At 44.0% G+C, this 26,004-nt stretch overlaps 1 protein-coding gene across 1 annotated transcript in view; it reads right to left on the bottom strand.

Annotated features, from left to right (window-relative positions):
* Positions 1-8,315: 8,315 nt before the first annotated feature.
* Positions 8,316-26,004, bottom strand: part of FURIN (furin, paired basic amino acid cleaving enzyme) — a 375,254-nt gene continuing 357,565 nt past the window's right edge. Inside the window, exon 16 of the mRNA XM_086950518.1 lies at positions 8,316-16,836. Coding sequence (XP_086806644.1) covers positions 16,271-16,836 — 566 coding nt within the window. The 3' untranslated portion in view covers positions 8,316-16,270. The remainder of the gene's footprint in view (positions 16,837-26,004) is intronic.

Here is a 26,004-nt window from a genome sequence, read left to right as displayed (position 1 = left end):
GGAATCAATCAGGGAAATAGGTCTGTAGCACCGGAGCTCCGCCTATTGGCATTAAGTTACAAATTCTTAATACTTATTCCATGGTTCCGCTCACCCACAGCTTCAACCACAAGACAATTTGCCCGATACTGCTCTCCGCAGCTCCGCACTGATCATTCATGTCTTGCCCCGGAAGGACAAGCTGGCCCTCTATTGTTGGTAGTGCAACTCATCCGACAATCAGGTTTGTGCCATTACCTCAGTTTCAAATTCCAGGTACTTTTAAACAGGGAAAAAGACCAGATTCTTGATGTAAGCACCCATATTTTGGTATTTTTTTCCAGACAGAGGAATGTTAAGTTTGTGATATTGGACTATAGTGTTTGCCAGTGTAAAGGCCTCCTGCAGCTTGCAGGCCATCCGAGGCGCATAGTCCCACTTACTGGGCTGTCTAGAGTGAGAACTGCCACACATATTTGGGGTGTCTAAGAATGTATTATGCACACTTTGATGGGTGCAAACAAAATAATACGGCATGCATGAAGGGGAGGGTAAAAGAGCTTTAGTAGGTGCTCAGGCGTTATGCATTCTTATAGGAGAGTCTCTGGTCTTCGGGCCTGTGTACAGTAAGTGCCGCAATGTCCACCATCTTTAAAGCAGTGATATTTCTGAGGTTTATGCAGGACTCCTCCACCAGCCCGCCACGTCCTCCCCTCCCCCCCCCCCCTCCAATCTCATTCCAAAACCCTAATGGCAAATATGTTGATTATATTTAAGGCTCCCATTTTTCCGTTTTTATATATTTTTTTTAACGATTAATGCGCAAATAAAACATATTTCCTGTCTGCATTTATTTATACCAATGGAAAAATAATGAAAATGGGGCTTATTTTATTTTGAGTGTTTCAAGAAAAAGCGGATAATGGGAGGTTGAGAAGCAGGATCAGATTTCCTTAAATACCAGCATATGTCAACATACCTTTGTGGTATTGTTTTATTATTTAGCTGCTGGTGATTTGTTGTTAGATTTGGTTGATTAATTTGCAAGAACAAGACAGGCATCATGTTCTCAGTTAAACAAATGTGGACATACACGATTTTACAACGAATTTCTTCAAAATACAGTAAATAATTATGGATAAATACCAATAAAGTTGCCAAAAATAAATATGTATAAATACAGATGGAAATGTTAAAAACAAAAATTTAAAAGAAGAAACCCAGGAGCATAATTATATTGGAACTCTTGAGTATGTGAAGCATGTTGGTGTACTTGAGTGAGAGGACACCTTCAGCGCAGCAAATGTGAAAACTTCCAAGCAACCTAACTAGCATCAGATTGAAGTGTGTTTGTTTTCGTAGCCAGGACAGCTCAGTCCTTTGCACCGGATTCCTGACTTACTGCCACATTGACAGATGTCCAAGCCAAGCTAGAAACGCGTGCATCACAATCAGGAGCCTTGAATGCCAACAAGAGATGCCATCCGAAGCTGCCTTACTTCCTCCTATGGGTCCACCAGAGACATGGCCGCCAGCGATGCCACCAGATTCTCACACAGTGCATTCTTTTGCTCATTCTCAAACTATACGGTAGTCAAGATGACACCCTCCAGTGCAGTGATGATTAGTTGAGTTTTTAAATGCCCACAAAGAAAGTGTACGCCTCATCCTAGACTCGCTCCACAATGTTGCTTTAAGAAAATCCAAATTACTTTTAGGTCACAAAACCAAATGGTAGCACCATATAACACAGAGGGCTGGAATAAAGCATAGAATATCTTTTTGTCTCCTTCTATGGAGTGATCTCCATACTTCTAGAAGTGGCAAACAACATTATTAATATTTTAGGCACTGTTGCTCTTTGATTCAAGGTGTGTTCCCCAAATGAGACATTCGTCTATGCTCAGACCAAGATATGCATAGAGCTTGGTGTTCTATAAATTATTATTTTTTGCTTCCCAGGAAGATTCTAGCGGCTGAGTGCATGACAGCTTTGAAAGAGTCGCTAGGAGAAGGTGGAGAGGGGGCAGGAGGACCAGCTAGGACGGATTAGCCTTAGTCTACTTTGGACGACTAACCTTTTCAAATCCTGTATCTCCCATGTAGATGCCTGCTTTTGAATTGTAATGGTCAAGCACTCTCCAAGCAGAGATCGATTCCACTAGGCACCACAGAGCAATCATTGGGGAAAGAGCGGTTTCCCTGGGCATGGGATTGTGCTCCTTAGCCCAGAACCATCTTTCAGCAGCTTCCAGGTGGTTGGAAAGGGGGTATTTACTCCCAATGTACCCACCTCTTCCCCACTCTGGGGCAGAAAGCCCACTAGGCACCAGGGAATCTGGAAGATAATGATTTTTTGGGAGGGAAGCAGCTACCATAGACATGACCTGTGCACAGGGGGTGGTGGGAACTTGATATGGTACGTTAACTCAGAGTCTGCCTCCCTAGGGGCCAGAAAGCCCGCTAGGCACCAAGAAATCTGCAAGGTACTGTTTGTTATCGGGGAGGAGATCAGACTCCAAGGGCATACCATGTGCTCCACCAAACCCAGCTGTAACAGATGCTTTGCATGCCCATGTAAGTGGACAGGGCATGCTTACACCAATTCTGACCCGGGTGGGTGGAGGGGAAGAAAGCCCAGCAGACCAAGAAAAAATAGTTGCGCACAGATAAAAACCACGAAGAGTCAGTGGGCCATCACAGCACAGGACACGCAGCATGTCTGCTCCCCACTCCCGTCTTCCCCAGTGGGTTGATTAGGGGCTTTACCACAATTCTTCCCTTGGGGAGGGGCCAAAAGCATAATAGACTCTAGAGATATATTATTTGGTTATAGAATAAAAAATGGTGTGGGCCTGCTACCATGGCATTGGGCCTTTTCCCCATTCTTAAAGCCTCAGTCTTTCTACTCACCTGGGCCACAGAGCAACCCCGTTTCTATGATATGCAAGACGAAATTCTGATTTTTCTAGGCATAGTTTTGACATATGGACTGGAGGAGTGGGATTAAATCTAAATTTCCTCTTACCTACCATCCTGAATGGCCACAATATTCAGGCTGGGGCTCAGCCCTACCACCCCCCCACCTCCCACTTCTGCCCCCCCTGACCCCACTCCCCCAGAGAAACCAGCAAAAACAAGGAATCTCTAAAACCTAGAATAGCGTGGTTTTCCTTAATTGAATCCCACAACATTTTCTTACCCACAATGTGTTGTAAACCTCACATTTTGCCTCAAATCAAACATATTCCTCACATGTCTATGACCTGAACGTCAGGAACCTGCTGGCATCCTCAAAATTTCCAACACCTATCATTTCCACACTTTTTACAATAAAAACGATACTCCACTTGTGTGGCTCAGCCTAGCACCTGTGACACAAAAGGCCACAAAATGCAACATGGAGACATCGGCCATAGAGGGTTACTAGGGCATTTGAGCCCCAGCTCGGTCGTCACCCAGGGAAAACGACCAAACCAAGATGATTACTTTTCCCTTTTTCTTGCACTCTGCCCCCCACTCATCAACATTTCCATCTTGCTCATCTAAAACACCTCAGCTACTCTCAATTTATATGAGAGTTGGAGCCCACATAAGGTTACTTGCAGTCCTAGTGTGAGGAGGGAGCCCTTTGATGAAGCATGTCATCTTCAGGTGAAGAGAGTTTTCCTCCTTAACAGCTAAATGCTCTCTTTTTAACATTACCAAAAGTACATATATTGTGTGAAATAGTTCCCTAGGTACAGTACTTTTTTGGTAGGATAAAGTGCTCAAATAGAGACCCCATATGTGATATTAGCAGGCATTAGGGTGCCACCTGCCGGGGGCATGGCTTGGAAGCCGATGGAGCAGGCTGCGTGAGCTCCGTGAGAATCCCCATATTAATCCTGACATAAAGCAGTTCTTCGACCCACCTGGTAGCACCGAGTGACTTTGGAACGGTGCAGGCCTGAACTGGCCCTATCTCGACGATATACCCGGTGTCAATTGGGAGTTTTTTGTGGTTTCCCAGCCCAAGGAGAGGAGTACATATAGCACTGCTCCAGGAAACCCATCTTAGGAAAGCAGAAGGTCTGGCATTACAGCGTAGGTGGAGAGGACAGGTTTTTAGTACATCATACTCAGCATTTGCACAGGGGTATTGATTTGGGTAAGGGCAGGGGTCCCTTTTCAGGTCACAAAACAAACCATAGACCCTGAAGGCAGATTTGTAGCGGTTGAGGGGCGCTTGCATGGTAGGGACATAGGTATATGCACCAAACATAGACCAGGCGTGCTTCCTAAACTGCCTGTCTGGCACATTGGCACATTACTTTACAGGTCCGGTAGTGTTGGGAGGGGATTTTAATTCCATAGTGTATGTCTCGCAGGACAGAGCACCCCTCCCCTGGTTGACTCCCCTATCCGCAAATTAGCCAAATATAGACTGGATTGGCAAACCAGATGGAACTTCGTAGACGTAAGGCGAACCCACCACGTGCGAGACCCGGGATTATTCCTACTTTTCAGCAATGCACAAACTACATGTTCGACTGGATGCAGTCTTATGTTCCGCATCGATAGTGCCTTCCATAATCCACTCTGAATATCTTGCTAGGACACTGTCGGACCACAACCCGTTGCCGATTACTATGTACTGGATGGTGGTAAAATCCGACATCCCCACTTGGAGATTGCGCCCTGGAGGGGAGATTACATTATTTTAATGAAAATGCAGGGACATCTTCCTCTAAAGCAATGGAGTGGGACGCCTTTAAGGTGGTGGTAAGGGGCTCTGTATTAGTAAGCATGTAGGAGTGCAGAAGGTGTTGCTGCAGGACGTAGACAGGGCGGAAACCAGATTGCGGTTGGCTAAGCAGGCAAGACCTAAGCATCCCGAAGTATAAGCAGAGGAAGTGGAAGCAAAGGAAGCAGTGGCCGGGGAGACGACTACGATGCTTTGAATATAAAAACGATGTTACGAAGGTTCATGCTGAGGGGGACAAGGCAGGGAAGTTAGCCAATCCTACTTCACGAGGCTCTCCAATCATGGCACTGAAGGTGCAAGATGGTAGCACCATATCTACTCAGCGAGCGATTATGGCTCGGTTCTTGGATTATGAAGCGTTCTATGAGAGCTCGCAGGTGGCAGGAGAATCAGAAATTGACGCCTTTTTGGAGAGCGTGCCCCTCCCACAGCTAGAGGAGGAACAAGCGAAATGTTTGGGCCGAGATAGAACAATTGAGGAAATTAGGAGCGCAATTAAGCATATGGCTCGCAATAAGACTCCAGGGGTAGACGGTTTGCCAATAGAATTCTACTCTCGATATGTGGACTTGCTGCGCGGGACCTGGGTCAACTTCCTATGTCGATGAGAGAGGCGCTCATTATCCCATTGTTTAACCCGGGCGGGAGGGTACAGACACAGCTGCCTATCGACCATTATCAATGTTGGCCACTGACTATAAGATCTTGAGTCGGATATTAGCGTCTCGCCTCCTGCAACATATGACTGGTTTGATTCATGGGGATAAGGCTGGGTTTATTTCAACTAGAAACACAGCCACGAACGTGCGGAGATTACGAAGGATTTTGGGGGAGGCCCATTATGGCTCATCCAGGTCCACAATACTTTCAGTGGACATAGAGAAGGCCCTTGATAGTTTGGAATGGTTGTACTTGTATAAGACACTGGGGCGTTTGGATTGGGAGATGCATTTGAAGGCTGGACTAGGGTGTTGTATACCTCCACAATGGCCAGGGTGGGGGCGTTAATCTCGCTCCGGTACAGAGTGTCCCGCGGGACGAGGCAGGGCTGCCCACTCTCTCCACTATTGTTCGCTCTGGGGATAGAACCTTCGGCAGCGAGAGCTAAGTTGGGGCAGTGCTATGAGGGCTTGGAGTTCAGATGGGATCAGCAGTATATTTTGTTGTATGCGGATGATCTATTGATGTTTCTGGCGGATGCGGAGAGAGCACTAGAGGGAGCTGCGGGCTTGTTATCAGAGTTTGGTGACATTTCAGTACTAAGGGTGACTTGGGTAAGACATGTCTATTCCCAGTGAAGTCAGGTGGGCTACCCCCTACGATATCACGAAATGTGCGCTGGGAACCGACATGTTTGGCATACCTGGATGTGCATATCTACCATGAGGTCAATGATATGTTAGAAGGGAACATAGGGAGATGCGTGAAAGCTCTGAAGTGTAGCATGGCATTTTGGTCTACGCTTCCGTTACCCGTTACGGGACTGATTGCCTTGTTAAAAATGGTGGCACTGCCTAGGCTGCTGTATTTTATTTAGAACATTTCCCATCTGGATACCGGGCTCTGTATTTAAATTACTGAAATCTATGATTGTAGGGTTCTTCTGGGTATCTGGCAGGCGAAGAGTGGCTCAAACAACGCTGGTGAGAACGACAGGAGGCGGGCTAGCGGTTCTTGACTTGGAGCTGTATTATTTGGCAGCTCAACTCCAGGTCTTGACACATGCAGTTGCAATGGAATTTAGAGGCCCTGAGATATTGAGAGGTAAGGGGATTCCGAGGCACATTCTATCCTTTGTAATCTTACAATAAAAGCTTAACCTTCGGGATCTCTCGTTAGAAGAGAAAACATTGAGATTATGCTGGAATCGCAGCCAGCGTAGAACTGGAGTTCTGCATCCCTATGCACCTGAAATTCTGTTGGGAATGATTACAGCGTTGCCCCACGGTAGAGACTTGACGTCCTTGATAGAGTGGGAACAGGCAGGGATCCAGGTCCTTGGAGATTTATACGAAGATGGTGAATTGCTGACCTATCAGGCACTGCGGGAGAGGTATGATCTCCCTGGGGGAGGATTCTTGCTACACGCCGCTCTGGTGTATGCAATTCGGTAACATTGGAGGGAGGGATTGATAGAGCCCAAAACAACGATGGCATATCAGTATGTAGTGATGGCAGCAGGGACATTTAAAGCAGTTCCGTGCCTTTATTCAAGAATGCTAAACGAGGGATTGGCCCCACTGGATACCTTACGACTAAAATGGGAAGCAGGCATTGGGAAGCCCATACCGGAGACTGAATGGGGACATATCCTACGCAGGGCTTGGAAAAGTACCAGGAACGTGCGGTTTCAATTGGTGCACTTCTTTATACTACACAGAGCATACCTGACACCGGGTAAGACGCGGAAGTATTTTAAGTTGATGATGCAGCATGCCCTCAGTGCGCAAGTGAAGAGGTGGAACTGGAACACATGCTGTGGGAGTGTCCAAAACTGGGGGATTATTGGGACGAAGTGAGAGGCCTGTTGAATGCAGTTTGAGCGACAATTAGATTTTGACATGGCAACATGTATTTTACATTGGTTCGCTCATACCTCCAAGACAAAGGTGACAAGTAAATTCGCAGATATGGGATTGCTGCTGGCAAAGAGGGAAATAACGATGCACTAGAAGTCAAAGGATGGTCCCAACAGCAATAGAAGGAAGGCTGAGCTGAATAAACGGGCTAGTAGCAAGAGTGTTATTAGATTTCAACAGGCAGGACGCTTGAACAATGAGAAAGCACTGGATTCGGCGAGAGCATGGGAGACATTGGTACAATCTTTGTCTGACCAACAATCAGGAGGGATAGAAGGAGGTAGGTGTAACTAAGGGTGGCCCTTATATGTCCAGAATGGGAAACCTTGTATTATAGATTAATCACGAAATGTGCTTGGGATCTTGTACTTAACCCCTTAAGTGCTGCCTCGGTGCACTGGCCGACGGCAGCACTACCTCCCCAGTGCTGCGCACGACCATTGGACGTCCATTCAGCACTAGTTCCAATGGACAGCGCAGCACTGGGGAGGAATGTTTAATAGCATCTATGAGGTTAAGGTGTTACACACCGGTGGGGAGGGAGGCGGGTGGGTCGTAGTTGGATTTAGGAGTAGTATTCGGTAAGCTGCTTAAGGTACCTATACTGAGAAGCATAGTACGGTTTACATTTGGATCGCACTGCCATTATTGTATTGAGAAATTAATTAATAATTGATAACTTTTGAACTAATGCGATGGACGGGAACTAGTACTTGACTCGGAGAGTTATGTTTATGTGACTGTAGACTGTACAGTATTTTGTACTTTTGTTGACCTGCAACTAATAAAATATGTTAACCTCTTGAATGCAAAGAGACTGAGTGCAAAGACCATTTTAAAAGCGAATTGGTAATAAGGCCTAAATGTTCTTCATATCTGCAGTTATCAAGAGAAGAAAATCAAGCAGGTGGTCAGTGCAATACGTGAAATGGAGCATGTTGGAAGTTCTGCATTGGTTGGAGAGTGGCAGGAGACCTAGCTTCATGAAATAAAACACAAAACAACACTCATAAGTTTGCATAGTTTTTTAATATTTAATAACTTTAAATCCTGCTATTCAACAGTATATCCACATCCATTAAATAAAAAAAATTGTCATAAGCAATTTTTTTAATCCTCGTTTTAAATTACAAAAAATTACTGTGCACCAAAAAACAGATATGATACAAAAATAAGTTTCATCAGAATTCCCCCCACCCAACCCCTAGATACATTAATGTTCAATCACACGCGATTTGGCTTCCATTCGATCACAGCAGAGCTACTGGCACCCCATCTCAGAGGGGCACCGTGGCGATACCCTGCTTACCTACCCTCAAATGAACACTCCTGGCATCAGTCGGCTTATCGGTAGAGAAGCTGCCCATGCAGAAGAATTTCAAAGTCTTTAGTCAAAGAAATACGCTTTTTCGTATTAGAAAAAGATTTTAAAGCAAGATAAAGCTCTTTGACAATTCTCACAAATTGAAGTCTTATTGTGATATATACATGTATTGCCTTTCTCTGTTCCCAAGAAATGAAACCTGGTTCAAAGTTAAGTTTTAATAACGCAAATCGGGTTTGCTAAGGGACGTCTCTTGGGCTGCTCGCTTCAGTGTTTCAGTCTGTACCCCCTTTGCCTATTCTACCGGTGCGCGCACAGTAGTAACAGGCTGTTCATCTATTGCTAAAGGAGACACTGTCCTTATTAGAAGGTTCAAGAGAACTCGCTAGTAACCTGGGAGGGGTTTGGGGGTTAGGGAATGGACTGGAGCAGCAATGTTCCACCCAAAAGGATCCTCTCAAATCAGAGGGGAGAAGGCACAGAAGCAGTAATCCAGACACTCATTACTCTACCTTAGCTAATTTAGCTCAATTTCATACAGAGAATTTGAAGATTAAATTATCATTCTTATGCTAAATTAGCACCGTTCTACACCAAACTAAAATGTCCAGATACCACAGGTGGAAGCATTAGGTGAGAATGGTGTAGAAGGAGCATTAACTAGCCCCTTTTCCAAAACACTCGTATTAAGAGAGAAATATATATGGATCGTTGACCTTTTCAAAGCCCACCTAATTTCTTACCATACTCACAAGCAACAGTAAAATATAACTGCCAATTTATGGCCATACATTATTTTGATTAAAGTCTAGAATATACCTATATTTTTTTGCCAGGCTCTTCAAAGGAACAAGTCAATGAATCGAAGAAGGTCGGATAGCCTATGTGTGCCCCCAAACTTCAAACGTACTCTTATTTCACCAAGTGGCTAACATCAGTCGTACGTGAACAGGGCCACATCTGATTTTCAGCCATTTTCTCTGATTTTAGGATTTTTAGACATTTCATAAATGTTGTCATGCAAGGCTAGATCTGTGCAACATGCTTGGAATTCAGCAGGAACTTTTCAAGCACCAAATCTGTTAATGTGAAGTCATGATTATGTGTGCAGAAATAGGGAAGGGAGGTGGCACGAAGTAACATATCTGTTCTATCGTGTACTCCCAGTCCCATTAGCCAACAACAGATACACTAGCGTGGAAAGGACAAACCGGACAACAGTGGATAGTAAGAGAGAAAATAAGATGCTGGAGACCATGTTCCCAGGAAATATCAAAGTAACACCTGTAGCTCTGTAGATTTTTTGGGCTCTCCTGAAATATTACATGGTATTACTATAATCACAAAATGGGGGGTTGTGGGAAAGGAGGCAGATTTTACAGAAACCAAAACAGCCACTGTGATTCTAACGACAGATCACAAATTTGAATATTTCTTATAATGCACAACAATGATGCAGCCCAAAATCCAGTTCAGTTACAGGGCCTAGAGCCAATTACAGTAAAAATTTCTAGAACCCAGGATGGGCTCTAAAACACACCTAGAATCCATCAGAGGGATGGTCCATAGACGCCAGCATAGGAGCGGAATTTTGACCCCACTACAGGATGTTGCCTTCAAATCCACCACCCAGATGTGGGCCTAGAACACGGCTCGGCAATAAGTTCTTGAACTCACTACACTAGAGGGCTCTAGAGTTCACAAACCAGGAAAGCCTTTGAGTCCGCCACAGAGAAACCTAAGCAACAAATGCCCTTTAGCAACAGCCCTCTAGAACTATCTACAATGATGCACCCTAAAATGTGTTCTAGAACAGACAACTGAAATAGGCCCTGAAATATTTTGCATGGTCTGGTCGTAGACTTCCTAGAATCCATCATGCATGAGGCCATAAAATATCCTACATGGATGGGTCACTGATCAGTGTTGACGTAGATTCTGCTACAGTGAAGCCCCAAATTCCAGCAAATAGATTTGTCCTTTAATTCACTATAATGAGAAGCAGAATATTCTCCAAAAATAAGCACTATAATTCACTACTCTGATGAGCCTTAGAATCCAACAAGGTGTCGTTGGGTCAGACTTCACAACAGGGACGGTCTTAGAATGTACTTCAGTGATGGGCCCTAAAAATCTATCACACGAATGAGAGAATGAATCCACAAATTAAAAGGAACTATAATCTCATACAGTGGCTTGGGGGCAGGGGGGTTGGGACCCAAAACAAGAAAAGCAAACTGAACACAAAGGAGTGATATGTCCTAAACATACCACAGTTAATGAATTAACTTGGGAAATGCACCTCTTACTTTTAACCAACCTTCACCATGCGAAATTCTAATAAATTCCTGTGTATTACTACTTTGCTCTTGATCTCAATACTACTTTACTTTTGATCATTTTCTACCATTTTTGCTGTAAGAATATATTATTGAATATGCAGTAGCCCTATTCAGTGTGCCGCAGAGGATGTGTGGGCACTGAGCTCCACAGCAAGAGGTTAACAGCATCTCAACATGTGATCCTCATGTAGAAGTTTGTATGATGAGTATTTTCTGGCCACCGACTACCAGGTCGATTTAAAATGTGATTCTTTTCATAAGTACATGGTTACTCACAAATTAATTAAATACTTGTACAGCCAGGCTAGCTACATTGAGACAAGGCCATCATTTCAATCACTGAATTAATTAGAACTGAAGTAATGAGGAAGTTCAATGCTACATTGTGCCTTTAGTACTGCTAGATTTAATTGAAGAAAGCCAAAGGGGTTAAGGTTATAAAGACATGTACCTCCAGATTATGTACATATTAATATGACTAACCCATGTGAATGATCTTTGTACCATTAGAAATACCAATTGAACCAACAGTTATTTTGTTAATTTTTAAAAGATGGGCCTAAATCGGTTAGCACCAAGAGGATCAGCTAACTGGGTAATACAAAGTTTGTAGTCAGATCAATATGGGGCAAAACGTTTGATTATTTTAGAACAATCATAAAACGTGTGACTGAGTACATGTCGAATTGCATGTTTGCATTGTGCTGTTTTCCCCAGGAATATACAACCACATTGACCAAGCAGTTAAACTGCATAAAGTTTCAACTTGCAGGGAACATATGTCTGATTAACATAAAACATTTCAGCTGAGAAATTAGAGATGTGCAGTATTTCAAGTACTGCAGGACCAAAATGACTAATATACTTATTATAAGAAGACGTGGTCACTGAAGAAATAGATGGAATGATTTTTTCGGATTCCTAGCAGTGGTGATCCTAATTAATGCCCCGTAACTCATACATACCAAAACATGGGGTAGCCTAGCCAGAAACAGTATGTGCTGCATTAGCTGGTGTACACTGTAAAGACATCAAGAGGGGATAATTGAATAATAAGATTTATTGACACATTAAATGGAATGTGTAGATGCAATTATTCATTCTGGACCTAGTAAAGTGCATCCTCAATTTGAACAACGTATTTGCAGCAAGAAGATTAATCATTTGATTTTATGGTTTAAAATGTAACTGGTCTACAAAAACAGAAAGTGGAAACCATTCAGTATTTCCAAAGACTGAATCTTATCAGCAAGCAAAGTATTAAATATGCTTACCACCAGAAAACGGAGGTGGAAAAAAGTATTTTAAACCCTCGAGATAACATAAGTGGAAATGGTTCAGAACGCAGGTGTCAAGAGCGCAAAATGAAGACTTCAGAGTTGATCTAAAGCTTGGAAAATGCAGGACGCCCACCAAAATGCACTGGATGTACCATGTCCCAAAACTATGGTTCCACTGCTCCATTCGGAGTTAGGAGAAACACAGTATTTATGATGACGGAATATCCGCTGGGTAAGAAGACAGAAATCTTAGATCAATAGCTTGTCCACCACTGGGGCTTCGGTCAATATACGAAGTAATACTAACCCTATGGAAGGCAATTGTTTTGGGGTACATTTTCCAAGCTCAGGACCGGGAGGAAAAGCTTGGCGGTCAATAATAAACTAAAGTAATCACCTCCTCGCTCTGGGAGAAAAGCCCCAGTGTATCAGGGACATTTTTCCCCCATTTTTTTCTCCTATAATAATAATAATAATAATAATAGGAGTATGGTTTTTTAAAACAAAAAACTCAGCAGAGTGTGTGCATTAAAAGTGACACACATTTAGCAAACCTTCAGTGTCTTCAAAGGTGTTAACATTGAAATCTCAGGCTGCCTGGTGGAGGTCTCAAAGGATGGAGTGCTGGTTTCCACCAGATCAGCAAAGGACCTCCCTCTGCTTGACCTGGCAGAACATTATACGTGCCCCAAATGAGGCCCTTAGGCTCCATTTTTGCAAGGGTTGCCTCGTGGGAGGGGATGTTTCAAGCACTTTCAAGTGTACTCTGCAGTTGAGGTCGCTACAGAAAAAGATTAATACAATTGGGTATAGAAAACTGAAACAGAGGGGCTGCAACATTTTTACATCTTGCTCTACCATGCATTCATCATCGCAGACGCAATCTTTGCCTTGTTGCTGGACTGCCTTCAAAAGATGAATGATGCAAGTAAGTATCCATTCCCTAGCATGTACATTGATAACTACGCGTTTTGGCTCAACTGTACCAGATCACTTGTTACTCTCAACTTGGGGTCCAAAGAGGGCAAGACACATTCAATCACGTAACTCTGGTCCACGCTGGACTTCGCTCAGATCAAAAGAAATAAAGGCATGAAGTTTGAATCCTGCTTATTATGGTCAACACATGGCTTTTTTAAAGCATTGCAACCATTGTATCGCATGTAAAGTGAGCCACTGGATAACAAATTATGGCACTCTTTTGAACTTTCTCGTTCTATTTCACAATTATTTAGATCAGAAATGATCAATAAGAGCATAATATACTTGATTCTATGAATGTTTGAGGTTTTTTGAGAGCTATCTGGCCACTTGGAGTACTTTGGAATTTGTTAACAGGTTTAATGATTCTTCGCAGAAGAGGAGAAGGGGCCAATGTAAGAGACTGAGAATAAAAACCATACGTGTCCAGGAATGAGAAATTCATTTGTACTCAATGGAAGTTCATGGCAACGAGCAAAGACCTTAAAAAAAATCATGGAGCAAAGTGGAATCACAAAGTACTGGTATACAAATACTGAAAGCTGCTCTTAAACCAGAAAAGGACTGGGATGCAAAAGTGAGCATTCTGCATGCCTAAAGAGAAATGGCAGTGTTCCTGGCCAAGGATACTATAGATTTCCATCATCGTGTCACTTACGTTTGCACAAGAACCTGAAGAAGATTTCCTAAATTATGGCGGAATAAGAGAAAAAAAAGTTACTACTGTGATGAAAATTGTAGCATCTACCCAAATCTGAATTTACGCGAAAAAATATATTTAGAGATTTATTTTACAAAAAAATTCATAAGGTATAAAAGAATATGTTGGAACACTGGCCAAAACACTTTCCACATTCCATTTAGGAACGGCTCTTAAAAGGAAGCGAGGTTCATAACACACAGGTAAAACGTCTTCAACTTTGTAAACTCTTTTCTGAGAAAAGTGTATAGATTTCCAGTGTCACAAACGCCATTTAAATCATGTTAATGCATCTATTGAAATGAAGCATTAATTTACACAGAGGCCAAATTGTGAGTGTAAGAGCACCCTGCATACCGTGCTTTGTCTACAGCGTCTGCTGAGCAACTAAAAACACTGAACTGCTATCAGCAGGCTGTGACATCTGTAATCAGAAGGGCTATACAAATTTAATATATAAAACATCATTTGCTAAATCAGAAAACAACCACATCAGCAATGGAACAGTGGTAAAGAGATGAGTAATAAAATGCAGTCCTCAATGTGCTTCTTATTCCTTTTAGGTGCATTGCACAAAGTCAGGCTGTGCACATAAAATGGCAGGCCCATTCTGAGCATATGGCCAGACAGTTCCTTCATTAGTGTGTGTTCAAAGGGTCCGACGTGCTAGTTCTCACAACACACAGCGCGGAATGTGCAAGGAATCCTAGATAGTTTCAATGTTCTAAAAGAAAGAAACAACTGTGTGTGGGGATGGGAGGGGGTTAAATCTGCCCGACTCCTTGCTTTCAAACAGCAGGAGAAAATACTACAAAAGTGTTGTTTTAGTCGTGTGATTAGGAGGGTAAATGTGTGGGTGGGAAACTAGTCCACCAGTATTCTTCCTTTTTCACAATCTAGCTTTTAAGTTCAAGTGTGGCCAAACATGGCGAGGGAAGAGGCAGCAGTCCGCACTATGGGAAAGACTGGCTGGCCTCCATGCCCCAGTAAACTAAGTCTGTACTACAACCAAATAAAGAAAGCCCTTACTTTTCTCGGTGCAAGGGGATGCATGCGAGAACCAAGCATCTTTGAGCACACTCTTCTTACCCATATACATGCGTGCCAATGTTGGCACGTGCAAAATACAACCACACACAAAGACGTTTTTCTCTTTTCCCTGTCTGCACCAGTATTTGCAAGCCTTGATATGCATTTGAATATAAACCCCAATTTTAGCCTTCATTGTTTGAAGAGTGCATACCTTAGACATACTGGCACCATTCTAAAAGTAAGTACACATATCCGATTGTCTTATCGCTAGGTCATGCAATGTAAATGTGCATGTGAACAGTGCTCAGGTGGCACGTACAAGAAATCCAGTCCGCTAATGCATGCAGTCCTTTGCTCCTTTATGCAAAGATCACACTATTTTAAGAGCGTTTTCTTAAATATGTACATGGGCCCTCCTTCAGACTGCATTATTTCACGAATGCTTTAGAATGGATCAACCTTTTCAATATTGGAGCTAGGTGTTCACATTTAGGCCACTGCATCAGGCTGCAGGAAATGGAAAACTAACAACAAAAAGGACAACTGCATGGTTTCAAATATTGCCATAACAGCATAAACTTAGTAAATTCAAATGAGGTGAGCACGCGATGATCCTGAGCCACTGTGTTCCTTCAAATCTGGGTGAATCATAGCATAAGGCTAAAGGGAGGTGGGGTGTGTGTGTGTGGTTGTGTGTGTGGTGTGTGTATATATCACACTTGGCTGGATAAATGGACATTACAAATACGAAAATGCTCCACTCCTACTCTTGAAAGTGCCCTCATAGCTTGGTCTGGAAGGGACTTACAGACCGTGCCTTCAAAAAACACTAAGTGACGATAATTCCAAAACTGAAATTGCAACCTTCCCATTCATACTGCAACACACACGTGCGAAGTGTGTGTAGGGACACAGTGGTGAAAACTCAAGGTATTCAGATAAGCATTCACACCATACATTTCGAAAATGCAGTTCATTGTGAGCTTGGAAACAAACTTGCCCATGCTGGGTGTGGGGCAAGGTGTTACATGCCTTATTTTGTCCCTCCTACTGGCCACCTGGTGACCTATTTTTAGTGGGGAAAAGAGCATTACCACCTCAATGGCTTGAAGTACACAAAGGACCCTAGCTCTTCACACAAGGTTGAAATGAGAACAGTAAGATCCCCTCAAATGAAATCAGAAGTTGCAAGCGCTTGCACATCATTCTGGTGGGTTCGGCGTGAGCAGAACAGGGGAAAAGCTAAGAGGGTGAAAGAGAGCCAGGAGGATTGTAGGAAGAAATGAGGGTGTTGTCTGAGCAGCAATCAAAGGACACTTTGTTCTTTTATGAAGGCAGTTCTTTCACTCCGAGCATCGTATTCCTCTATGTCCGACTCAGAAAGCCCATCCTCCTGCCAAACATCCGAAGGAATCCCCTTGTAAGAGGTGATCCCATTGTCTAACGAGTACACCTTGATTCCCCGGAGGCTGAATCCAGAGCGGACTTGAAGGACGAGGAACACAGTGATGAAAACCAAGACAATCATGGTGCAGATCATGCCTGCCAAGAGAAAGGGCAGGTGGGAGGGCTCCATGGCAGTCTGTGGCACCCAGTCTTTCAAAGGAGGGGATTCCCGACTGATCTGCGTCTGTCGCGAGCAGCTGAAGTCCACATCATTGTAGTGTGAGTGACCAGGACAAGCAGTGCAGTCGTTGGCTGTGGGACCCTTGCAGGCAGCACAGGATAAATGGCAAGCTACGCACACATTGGCGATTATCGGCTCCACGCTGTTCTCCAAAGCGTAGTTCATGTGCTGGGTGCTCCAAGTGAACCCTGCCGGACAACTCTTCACACAGGTCTTCTGGTACAAAAAGTAGCCCTCTTCACACACTGCAGAGAGTGGGGAAAAAAGATGTCATGTTAAAATCCTCCTTGGACCAATAAGTGCAACGTAAGCAACGTGGATAGAAACGGGTCAACATAAACAGCATAGTGAAGAGCAGCTCATTGCCTTGTGTCGATCACTGATGCACCAGACCTCATTGATCAATGATGGACATAAGGCAACAAAAACAAAAAGACAACTTGCAATGTCACCATGTAGATAGAAATTGGGTTGCAAGTCTTAGATTCCACACCGAGAATTTAAGACTTTGGTACCAAGAGCACACTGGCATCACCCTAAGGAGACAAGAAACAAGCAATTGAAATACTTTCCCCAAATGTGCATCTGCCAATATGAGGCACTGCAAGAGCATTAGGACCGGGTATAAGTGGTCATTTAAATGTACAGGGTCGGTGGCAGTGGCACAAGAGGTGTGGTGGTGAAACCCTGCCATCGGACAACAGAGTTCCTAAAATTTTAAAGGCGTGAATGGGAAACTGGTCACGAAGACCCACTGGGTGAGGCAAGTGCTTTTAGAAACCAAACATACAACTTCCCACAGAAAATCTCTAACTCAAAGAAAAAGGTTTAACGTGAAAACTTGCACATTTTTAGCAGTGTAAGCATTGATAAACACTTTATTCAAGTACGGTTCTTCCCTTAATTCCAGGACTGGGGATTCGGCCTAGAACAGCACCTGGAGCGACCCAAGTCTGCAGCTGGATCCACAAGGACCACTGCACACCAGGTACTGTCCACGTACCATAGGAGACAAGAAACCCCATCACAATATGGTTTTGCTCAGCCAGGTAAATCAGGCAGCAATACGTTCCTGATGTCAACCATAATGTAATTTTCCCCGCCCAAAAAACACCAGAATAACTTTAAAACTTTTTTTAAATGAGCTCTCAACAGATAAGAGAGTCGCGGACAAGGGATCACGTATCACTCAAGTTGGCAGCGGAAATAGTTACTTTCTGTAGTTTTCTTACCCGCTAACGTCAGTGGCAGCAAACGTCACTATTGGCAGGACATGGCTGATGTAGTGATTAATAGATACTAGAGTACTGCAATGGGATCGTCTGCTAATGCTAGCAGTCAAGAGCATCCAGTAAACAAGTAATGCTTTGGTAGCAGAGGGCTAGAAGTGCAGCAGTGCTTAGCACCACAACAAACCGGCAACTCATCACAAATGCAAAGCAGATAACACAGGAACACAAATGAACCTTGCAACTTTGGTACCATTTCCTATTTCAGTGGCTTCTAACACTCCCTCCCATTGGCCCCAGTGTGCACTAGAAGGCAGACATCAGCTGTGTTAAGCAGGGTAAAAGATTCATGCATTTGCAAGCCCATCTGGCTATTCACTTTGGGACAGTCATTTTATTCCATGAAGGTTTCATTGTCTATTCAAAACCAAGAAACCCTGGCTCCAACCGATAACTTATCGTGTACATTTCAGCAGTTTGAGCGAATGAGCACCGCTTGACAGATGCTTAATGGATGAGAAAGAGGAATGATGCTTTGCTTATCCTTGTAATGGTGGGATGAAATGTAGCGCTTCCCTTTCCTCTTTTCTCACAAGGGCACTGTTCTACATCAGCTGCTGGATGTTATCTGGGTGGAAAACTATCCTAGTAAACTGGGTTTGGGGGCTCGACTAGCTGCCTGGGTGAGCTGCGACATTGGCCCGACAGCACAAGAAGAGTTCAAGGGACACAAATCCATCCGCGTGGCACAGGTACAGAAGCAGCAGGGCTGTGAGGTTTCTCAATCAGAAAAAAAATAATTCATTTATTTTTTTTAAACATCGTTAACTGTACGTTTATCAATCTAAGACAACTGTCATAAAGTGCCTGCGATCAAACTAGGGGCGTCAGTTTTACGCTGGGGTTATTGGTCATGTTGAACACCTTCCTCGCCAGTACAACGCGGACTCCAGGCCATTTGGCACTGCAGGTGTAGTGAATTGCACCTGTGCCCAACCACACCTCACCTCTCTCTTCCTTTTAATATGGTCTCTATTAAAACCCTCACAATTAAAAAGGAAAGAGCAGAGAGTTTAACAGCAACAGCACTAGTGCACCCGAACGCAAGATCAAGAGCCGGCTCGCAGAAAGAACTCTGGACACTGACCAAGTGCCCTCCATGCCGCTCCACCTGGACGGGCTTCTCTCAATTGCTGCTGGAGTAGCAGAGGGAGTGACCAGTCTGTCTCGCTTAAATAATCCCCATCATGATCAAGCGCAATTAGCCAAAATACGCCCCTTTCCCACAAAATACCTGCTAATTGGCTCTGAGCACCTCATTACTGCAGACCGGAGGGTCCCAGTGGTGATAACACACCATCAAGGCAGGACTCTCGCGCGAGCTTCCTCCTCGATAGCAGACATTGAATCCGCTCTCACGCTCATGGAAAATAAGAGCATCTCGCTTTATTTACAACAGATGGTCAAACTAGTGTTAAATTTCATGCTCTTCATTATCTTTTGGTAGTTTGGGAAAATTTACAGCACACAAGAGGCTCTTCTGTTGCTCCGTTTGCCTTAATGTTGTTCGCATTTGGCCTTCCATGGCTGTTAGTGGCTCTCTAATCCATATCCTCAACTACCGCCAACCCCACAATCAACTTTGTTACACTATTAGTTTTACGACTTCAAGAATTGATTTACATGAATTTGTCAAATATATTTTAAATGAAATGCTGCTTGGTGATTTTTGGTCACTGGATGCTGTCCAGTGCAAGGCTCAACAACTGGGTGGATAGAGATTATACTCCAGCAATAGTTCAAGTCAGAAGGGAAAACTTCAAACTATGACAAAATAAATGGTATGGAAGTCTGTACTAAAGCAAGTTTAAAATATAAGATTTTCCAGAGTTGTAAGCACAATCAGACCTGAGAGAATCAGGCACTTTGGTTCTATGAATCAAAATGAACAAATCGTTCCAAAACAAAAGATTTGCAAAGGATTTTCTATGTTGATATCCCACGTACAATTGGCAGCTGTTAAACACCACATACTAAAACCCTAATCAATTTAGGAATACTCTTGTTTTGCATGCACAATTTTTAGCAAGCAAACTTAATTGAACAAGTCTTTATTCAATAGATTACTTTAATGGCCAGCCTAGCCAAACTACTGGAGTGGTATTTGGAAGCAGAAGAGGCACCAAAAAGGACCTAGTCTTTCGGAGCATCACCAGCTTTGTACGCACTTGTACTTGGGGATTCGGCATCCTGGTAGAGTAGGTTATTTGAGAATGTTCAATAACATCTCACTGCTGGAAACTTCCCCACTCGCACTGAGTCGGAGACATATCACAGTTATCAATCCAGTTTCTTGTACTTTCTTCCTCCTCACCCCAAGTGTGCTTTTTACCACTAGGCCAACCTTCCCTGGAACTGTTTTGATGTATTCGGAGAAAGACTGCTTCTTCTGCAAGAAACAAGGGGATGGATCATGAACTGCAATTGAAGCTGTGATTGAATTCAATTGGCTCGCAACCCAAATCTTGTAATTTCTTTTATGGGGAGGTGGGTTGGACCCATGCAGCTCAGTTTAGTTTTTGTGTTTTTCCGGGAAGGGTGGGGGTCGGGGGGCATTTTTCCTTCTTTCCCCACCTGCACCATTGCACAAGGTTCTTTTGTGGTACAGTGCAGGAGGGAAAATGTCAAGCGGGGAGCTCTGTGCCACCTACCAATTAAGACGTCATTTTAGAAGTGATGTGGCTGGTTGGCAAAAAATTCCGAACCAGAAGCGTTGTGTAGCCAATGGAAATACTTGGTCCAAGAGATTCAGGAGGAAGGTGAGAAGTGGGAATTGCGAACATTGAGTAAAAAGGATTTTGGCCATTTCTAGTCATCCAAGCTTTTTTCCCTGTTTCCCCTAGACAGTTCTATAATATACACTTATTTTTAAAAATGCACACGCTGATGTTTTAAAAGTAGGCACTAAATACCTCTCTCAGAACTGCGCTGATCTATTCAGGCTCAAACCGCAGTATAATGCAAATGGCCTCCATTTGAAAAGCAAATTACTCCAATTCAAGTAGATTAAGTGCATGCTATTCAAAATATGAAATCCTCAATACAAATCAACGAAGTGCTCCCCTCTAAATCCTTCACAGTTTCCCGCAGACTGTAATTGAGGGCCTTCAACCTAGAGTCCAGAAACAAGCGGGTAATCTGGCTAGACGTATATTTACTGGGAAATTGAATTTTTAAAATTAAGAGTTTCCATCCAAAAGCTTAAATTGTAGAAAGTGTTACCTTGAACGGACTTTCTAAAAGCGTCCAACATCCCACCTCTACTTCACACTATCGCACTGCATGTTGCAGATTCTTAAATTGAGTTTGCCACCATAACAGAGTTGATTTAGAGAACGGCAAACAAATTAACACACAGCTGCTTCGCCGACCCCTTTCAGCCAGTGACAACACATGCCCACACCAGGTGGCAGTTTGAAAGACCTGGGTGAGACCACCACGTGCACTACCTTAACCTTTCTTCATAGGTGCCGAAAAAACAGCTGAACAAGAAAATCTTGTAGAATACTGCAACTCCACGGTCGTCAAGCACCGAACTGTGTGCACACTCCAACCTCTCACGACTATCTTATTTAAAGGGTTCGTTTGCTTTTTCTCATGACGCGAATGAAGTCCTTGCATGCCACATTTCCTTATTCGTTCTTGCTCTTGTCTCAGTATTTGTGCACGATGGCAGGAATTTAGTCATGACATTATCCACACATCATAACATTACCCACACAAAATAGAGCTGTACACAGAGGAGGCAGTGCATTCAGCCAATCAGTAGGAAGCATGTACAAAACGTGTGGCCCTTTAGTCCACTGCAGATTTTTAAATGCAGACTTGAAATAATGTATCTAAATGCTCAGCAACAGTTTGCATAGTAAGGTCGAATGGTAAACATCCTTTACAACGCATATGTTAAAACGCATGCCATTAAACCACATTTTTTACTCCACAAAATCTTTTGCAAAGCAGGGCTTTACACCGCAAACCATTACAATGCATTCCCCATTAGCACGCAATTTACTATCCTAACTCCTCCAGGGCGTTACTTTGGGGAATGCATTGTAATGGTTTGCGGTGTAAAGCCCTGCTTTGCAAAAGATTTTGTGGAGTAAAAAATGTGGTTTAATGGCATGCGTTTTAACATATGCGTTGTAAAGGATGTTTACCATTCGACCTTACTATGCAAACTGTTGCTGAGCATTTAGATACATTATTTCAAGTCTGCATTTAAAAATCTGCAGTGGACTAAAGGGCCACACGTTTTGTACATGCTTCCTACTGATTGGCTGAATGCACTGCCTCCTCTGTGTACAGCTCTATTTTGTGTGGGTAATGTTATGATGTGTGGATAATGTCATGACTAAATTCCTGCCATCGTGCACAAATACTGAGACAAGAGCAAGAACGAATAAGGAAATGTGGCATGCAAGGACTTCATTCGCGTCATGAGAAAAAGCAAACGAACCCTTTAAATAAGATAGTCGTGAGAGGTTGGAGTGTGCACACAGTTCGGTGCTTGACGACCGTGGAGTTGCAGTATTCTACAAGATTTTCTTGTTCAGCTGTTTTTTCGGCACCTATGAAGAAAGGTTAAGGTAGTGCACGTGGTGGTCTCACCCAGGTCTTTCAAACTGCCACCTGGTGTGGGCATGTGTTGTCACTGGCTGAAAGGGGTCGGCGAAGCAGCTGTGTGTTAATTTGTTTGCCGTTCTCTAAATCAACTCTGTTATGGTGGCAAACTCAATTTAAGAATCTGCAACATGCAGTGCGATAGTGTGAAGTAGAGGTGGGATGTTGGACGCTTTTAGAAAGTCCGTTCAAGGTAACACTTTCTACAATTTAAGCTTTTGGATGGAAACTCTTAATTTTAAAAATTCAATTTCCCAGTAAATATACGTCTAGCCAGATTACCCGCTTGTTTCTGGACTCTAGGTTGAAGGCCCTCAATTACAGTCTGCGGGAAACTGTGAAGGATGGTAAACATCCTTTACAACGCATATGTTAAAACGCATGCCATTAAACCACATTTTTTACTCCACAAAATCTTTTGCAAAGCAGGGCTTTACACCGCAAACCATTACAATGCATTCCCCAAAGTAACGCCCTGGAGGAGTTAGGATAGTAAATTGCGTGCTAATGGGGAATGCGTTGTAATGAATTGGAAAGCCCTGCGTCGTAAAAGATTTTGCGGAGTAAAAAATTAAGTGTTTACCAAATTATTTTCCCGAGCCACAGTCAAAGTTAAACCAAAAATCCGTCCACGTAGTAGTCTTCTCATATATTATTCTTGATGCTTTATTCCAAATCTTGTATAGTTTGTACTTCAGTTCTTCATCACAACAACAGATAGCCACAGATTGAGCCAACACGTGTTCCGTCTTTGGGAATTAACCAAAGACTTCATCAGGGCGCGAGCAACGTTATCTGTGAAGGTAATTTAAGTGTAGGCCTCTGCCACGATCAGCCATCAACTTTTTAAGAGTCAAACAGTGTCCGCCAACAACAAAATCACGGAGAGATACAATGTAGTAGCATCTATCAAGGACAGTCTTCATAAATTCAAGTGACGTCCTGAAAAATGTTACTCCGCTCCAAAACCTGGTGTGTAAAAAAGGAGGTGTAATGGCACGCGTTGTAAAAGCGTGCGGGGTAAAGTGTCCTATTCAGGTCGTATAGCTCATGCGCTGAATGCAAATGTAACAGCAAAGGCCTCATCATGGCTTTAAGGGTCCATCTGATGTTAGGGTCAAAGTGTGTTTGCATTGCATTTCAAGTCATGTGAAATGGCTGTAGTCTAGGAATTTTACCCGCACAATGTTTTTTTAGCAATTTTCTGAAAGAATTTTCATGGGAAGGAGGGGAAGTGGAAAAGAGAAATTGTGCCAAAATAGGATTGCGTGGCAACGTTTACACAGGCTCTCATATTTCAACCTAAAAAGCTCATAGTCGTGCAGGAATGTCACCCTAGGGCAAGGGTACTCATAGTACAGCGGCCCGGCAAACCTTCCATGGCGGCCCGCGGACCTTGCAGACAAGTTACCTGTGTTTTAAAACAAACAAAAATTAAAGGGGGATAGCAAACACGGCGCGCCGCGTCTCTGAGAGACTCTGCTGCTCTGTGGGGGCCCGGGCATTCCGTGATAGAGTGCAGCTGCAGGGGCCTAAGAGGTGAAAAACTAAAGCCTCATTAACATACAAATGGTCTTTAAAAGACCTGTGAAGTGCTCGGGTGCGGCCTTGTGTGTGTGTGCCAGGAAGCTGTCTCAGCCCAGGCACACACAGGCAGGGTGAGATGAAGGTGACAAAACCCTGTTACGTTTTACTTGGTCCCAGTTCTTTACTACCCGCCTCCCCAGTTTGCAGACCACCACATAACGGACACTCACTAAAATCACTACCAAGCTGTACTTTGTTGCTAAGCGACTACCGATATTACCCAAAGCTAATCTAGGATATGTATTTAAGACAGTCCTATGTACCAGCTCACTTACTGGACAGGCAAACATTCAGATGCTGTATTTGTACCAAGTTGTGCTGCTCACCACTGTATCCAACCTTTAATAGCGGATACAAAAGGGTATTCACGTTAAGTCCAGGTTAACCCAAAACCAATAAAATAGATTTTCTAAAAAGACATATGCTGGGCGATGTAGCACAAGCTTACAGGTTTTAGAAATAAGCACCCGACTGAAGGTTCTACCCACATTAACAATCACTAACTTCTCCAGAAGTTGGGGATTAAGCAAGAGACCGGAAAATGCATTCACAAACCAATCCAACCTGAAGACCCCAACAGCAGACAGACCCTGAAAAGAGACTGAAAATAGTGCACCGCTTGATCAAACCTGCCTTCTCGTGAGGCAAATAAGCCCACAGGAACATGTGAAATGGGTGCTGGGAGATGCTAAAACTGAGCCGAAAACATTTATACTGAAAGAGGTGGCTGCAGCAAAGCTCCACACACCAAAAATGTAACAGATATGCAATAAACACAAAGAATCAAGAAGCAAGCCGGGAAATTGAGAAGCGAGGAGGGAGACAGAGCGAGGAGGGAGAGACAGTCAGAGGGAGAAATAGGGAGAGATGGAGGGAGGAAGAGAGAGGGAGCGAGAGGTTGAGAGAGATGGAGGGAGGGAGAGAGAGATGGAGGGACAGAGAGATGGAGGGACGGAGAGGGAGAGGGAGGGAGAGAAAGGGAGGGAGAGAGAGAGGGAGGGAGGGAGAGAAAGGGAGGGAGAGAGAGAGCGAGGGAGGGAGAGAAAGGGAGGGAGAGATGGAGAGAGAGAGAGAGAGAGAGAGAGAGAGATGGAGCGAGAGGTTGAGAGAAAGATGGAGGGAGGGAGAGAGAGAGAGGGAGCAAGAGGTTGAGAGAGAGAGAGAGAGATGGAGAGAGAGAGAGAGATGGAGGGAGGGAGAGAGGGAGGGAGCGAGAGGTTGAGAGAGAGAGAGATGGAGGGAGAGACAGTCCGAGTGAGACAGAGGGAGAAATAGGGAGAGATGGAGGAAGGGAGAGCGAGGGAGTGAGAGGTTGAGAGAGAGAGATGGAGGGAGGGAGAGAGATGGAGGGAGGGAGAGAGAGATGGAGGGAGGGAGAGAGAGAGGGAGCGAGAGGTTGAGAGAGAGCGATGGAGGGAGGGAGAGAGGGAGGGAGCGAGAGGTTGAGAGAGAGAGATGGAGGGAGGGAGGGAGAGAGGGAGCGAGCGAGTGGTTGAGAGAGAGCGCGAGAGAGAGCGCGAGAGAGAGTGAGAGCGCGAGAGAGAACGCGAGAGAGAGAGAGAGAGCGAGAGAGAGCGAGAGAGAGAGCGAGAGAGAGAGAGCGATGTGAGTATGCCTGTCTGGTGGCTCAGTGGACGAAGGCGTCTGTGCAGGGACCCGTGTTCAACCTCATGGTCACAGTTTTTTTGTTACTCTAGCCCCGCCCCCTACTTCACTGCCCCACCGGTGCAGCCCTCGGACACAAACTACACTATAAATTTGGCCTCGAGAGAAGGTTTATGAGTACCCATGCCGTAGGGCAATACCACAGTGGACTAACTGGTTTAGCCTGGGGCAAAATTGTCACAGGTAATTCCTCCGAGGTCAAACTGCGGCACAGAAGCAAAATGGGTTATACCGTCAATATTTATATTTAAA

Source organism: Lissotriton vulgaris, unplaced genomic scaffold, assembly GCF_964263255.1.
Source record: "Lissotriton vulgaris unplaced genomic scaffold, aLisVul1.2 SCAFFOLD_802, whole genome shotgun sequence".
In the NCBI taxonomy this organism is placed as follows: Eukaryota; Metazoa; Chordata; class Amphibia; order Caudata; family Salamandridae; genus Lissotriton; species Lissotriton vulgaris.
The sequence above is the reverse complement of the archived record's forward strand: the minus strand, read 5'-3'. Positions and strand labels throughout refer to the sequence as shown.